The sequence below is a fragment of the Numida meleagris genome, chromosome 25 (assembly GCF_002078875.1).
Source record: "Numida meleagris isolate 19003 breed g44 Domestic line chromosome 25, NumMel1.0, whole genome shotgun sequence".
NCBI lineage: Eukaryota > Metazoa > Chordata > Aves > Galliformes > Numididae > Numida > Numida meleagris.
Genome location: NC_034433.1, coordinates 530,213 through 533,108, shown reverse-complemented (window position 1 = coordinate 533,108; position 2,896 = coordinate 530,213). Strand labels below are relative to the sequence as shown.

Here is a 2,896-nt window from a genome sequence, read left to right as displayed (position 1 = left end):
CCCCATCCCCCGGCCTCACCTGCAGCTCCGCCCGTGCCTCCAGCAGCCCCTGCACGGCCTCGTGGTACTGGGGGAGGTCGTCCAGGGCCCCCTCCTGCGGGGGCTCCCCCAGCGCCGCCAGCTCCTGCTGCAGCTCGGCCACGCGGCGCTGCTGGGCCTGGGGGTCCCGGCCGGACCCAAACGGGCCCAGACGGGATCAGCCGGCACCGAACGGACCCAGGTGTCACTGCCCCAGTGCCCCCCCCCCACAGCCCCAGCGCGTCCCTGTTTGTCCCATGTCCCACACCCCATAGCATCCCCAGCGCCACCCATTGCCCCCAGTGGCCCTCTGCTCCCAGAGTGTCCCCAGTGCCCCCATCTCCAATGTGTCCCCATTGTCCCCACGCCCCACAACGTCCCCTCCACCCCCCATGCCCCCAACGTGTCCCCATGACCCCCATTGTCCCCAATGCCCCCAAGGCGTCCTCACGTCCCCAGTGCATCCCTCCCCACATCCCAACACCCCGAGTGCCCCCCTCCCCGTACCGCAGCGCGGCGCCGCAGGGGGAACTCTCCGAAGCTGCTGCGCATCAGCCCCTCCACGCTGAGCGCGGCCGCGCGCTGCAGGCTGAGGATGGTGCTGTACGTCAGGCGGAACTGCGACTGCAGCCCCGACGGGCGGCCCTGGGGACAACGGGACAGCGTCACGGCGCGGGGTGACACCGGGACGGGGACGTGGGGTGACAGCACCGGGAACAGGCGAGGAAGGCGGCGCTCACCAGCATGACGCGGTGCAGGTCGGCCATGTCGGGCACCGGCCCCCGGCACAGGATGATGACGGTCCCGGTGCGGTCCAGCCCTCGGCGCCCGGCGCGCCCCGACATCTGCACGTACTCACCTGGGGAGAGGGGCTGCCCCATAAAGCCTCACTCTGCCCCACGGAACTGCCCCACAGACACCCCTAACCTGTACCATAAACCCCACACCTGCCCCACGTTCCCAAACCATCCCGCTGCCCCCAGCCCCACCCTGCAGCCCCAACCCTGCCCCACAGATCCCCCAAATCCATCCCGTAGACCCCTCAAACCCAACCCCAGCCCCCCAAGCTCACCCCCCAGCCCCGCCCACACCTGCCCCACATCCCCACCTGGCAGCAGGTCGCGGAAGTTGTTGCCGTCGTGTTTGCGGATGGAGTCGAAGATGACGGTGCGCGCCGGCATGTTAACCCCCATGGCAAAGGTCTCGGTGGCAAAGAGCAGCTGGGGGGCACAGGGCGGGGTTGGGGGGACACGCGTGAAGGGCTCAGCCCCACAGCTGCCCCACAGCTGCCCCATACCTTGACCAGCCCCTGGCTGAAGAGCATCTCCACCACCTCCTTGAGCAGCGGCAGCACCCCGCCGTGGTGCACCCCGATGCCGCGCTCCAGCAGCTCCGACATCTGCAGCACCTGGAGGGGTGGGGGGGTCAGACCCATGGCAGACCCACACTGCCCCACAGAGCACCCCACGGCTCCTCCCAGCCCCACACAGACACGATCAACCACCTGCAGACTGCCATAAGAGCTCCTCCAAGCCCCACAGACCTCTCCAAGCCCCCAGTAAGAGCCCCCCAAGGCTCCTTAAAGCCCCCCCAAGCCCCTATAAACTCTCACAGACCCCCTATAACCCACCCTAACTCCCCACTAACAGCCTCCCAAGCCCCAATAACTCCCCACACACCCCACAGCCCCCCAATAACAGCCCCCGAGCGCCCTTACCTGGGGCAGGCGGCGGTCCCCCCCCCGGAGCCGGGCCAGGCAGCGCCGCACGAAGCCCCGCACGCGTCCCTTCTCGGCGGCTGAGCAGAGGTCGGTGCGGCCCAGGGCGGCCGCGTGGGCATCGCAGCGCCCGCGGGAGAAGGTGAAGGCCACGGCCGGGAGCTGCCCCTGCGCCTGCAGCAGCGCCACCAGCGAGTGCCACATGGCACGGTCCTGGAGGGAGCGCGGAGTGAGCCCGAAAGAGCTCCAAGAGAACCCAAAAGGAGACCCCAAAATGGGATGGGAGGATCGCAAAAAGAGACAGCTCCCCCCCGCCCCCAATCTGGGCCCCCCATCACCTGCCCGGGGCCGCTGCCCCCCCCGTGGGGCTGTTTGGCTCCAAAGCTCTGCGCGTGTTTGCTCGCCCGCTGCTTCTGCGCCTCCACTGCTGCATAGTACCTGCGGGAGCCATGGGGCACTATGGGGCAGCGCTATGGGGGCAGCGCCAGGGGGTGGTTGAAGGGCACCATGGAGAGACATTAAACGGTTGTAGGGCACTCTGGAGTGACTGTGGGACCGTGAGATGCTATGGGGGTGGCTGTAGGTCCCTATGGGGCAACGCTGGCTGTAGGGGCACGATGCAGTGGCTGTGGGGTGCCATGGGTGCAATGGAGAGTCCGTAGGGCACCACAGGGCATTATGGGGTGGCTGTGTGGCTCTATAGGGTCAACATGGGACTCCATGGGGTGGCTGTGGGGCACCATGGGGCACTATGGGGCACAGTGGGGCTCACCCCTGGGTGCTGAAGCTGCCCCGTGCGTCCAGCAGCAGGAAGAGGTCGCGGGGTGAGGGGGGGCCGCCGCCCCCGGTGTAGAGGAAGTGCTCGAGGGGCACCGGGCGCTGCCGCGTGCTCAGCACCCTGAGGCGGCGCCGCTTCGTGCGGCTGTGGGGAGACAGAGGGGAGGGACATGGGGGAAATACCCCACAGCCCCCCCAGGTCCCCCATAGACACCCCATAATCCCACACCCACCCCACAACCCCCTGCAGACCACTCCCCCAGACCCCCTCACATCCACCTATAAGCCCTCTGCAGTCCCCCCAGCCCCGCTGTCCCCCCGTGGCCCACCACAGACAACCACCCCATAGACCCCTGCGTACTCCCACAGCCCCAGTCACCCCAC

The 2,896-nt window shown here is 68.5% G+C and overlaps 1 protein-coding gene across 1 annotated transcript in view; it reads right to left on the bottom strand.

Moving 5' to 3' along the window:
• Positions 1 to 2,896, bottom strand: part of SKIV2L (Ski2 like RNA helicase) — an 18,546-nt gene that overhangs the window by 3,784 nt on the left and 11,866 nt on the right. The window contains exons 12-19 of the mRNA XM_021377264.1: positions 2,508 to 2,657; positions 2,074 to 2,173; positions 1,736 to 1,948; positions 1,316 to 1,426; positions 1,127 to 1,238; positions 759 to 877; positions 526 to 663; positions 20 to 157 (exon numbers count right to left, since the gene is read on the bottom strand). Coding sequence (XP_021232939.1) covers positions 20 to 157; positions 526 to 663; positions 759 to 877; positions 1,127 to 1,238; positions 1,316 to 1,426; positions 1,736 to 1,948; positions 2,074 to 2,173; positions 2,508 to 2,657 — 1,081 coding nt within the window. The remainder of the gene's footprint in view (positions 1 to 19; positions 158 to 525; positions 664 to 758; positions 878 to 1,126; positions 1,239 to 1,315; positions 1,427 to 1,735; positions 1,949 to 2,073; positions 2,174 to 2,507; positions 2,658 to 2,896) is intronic.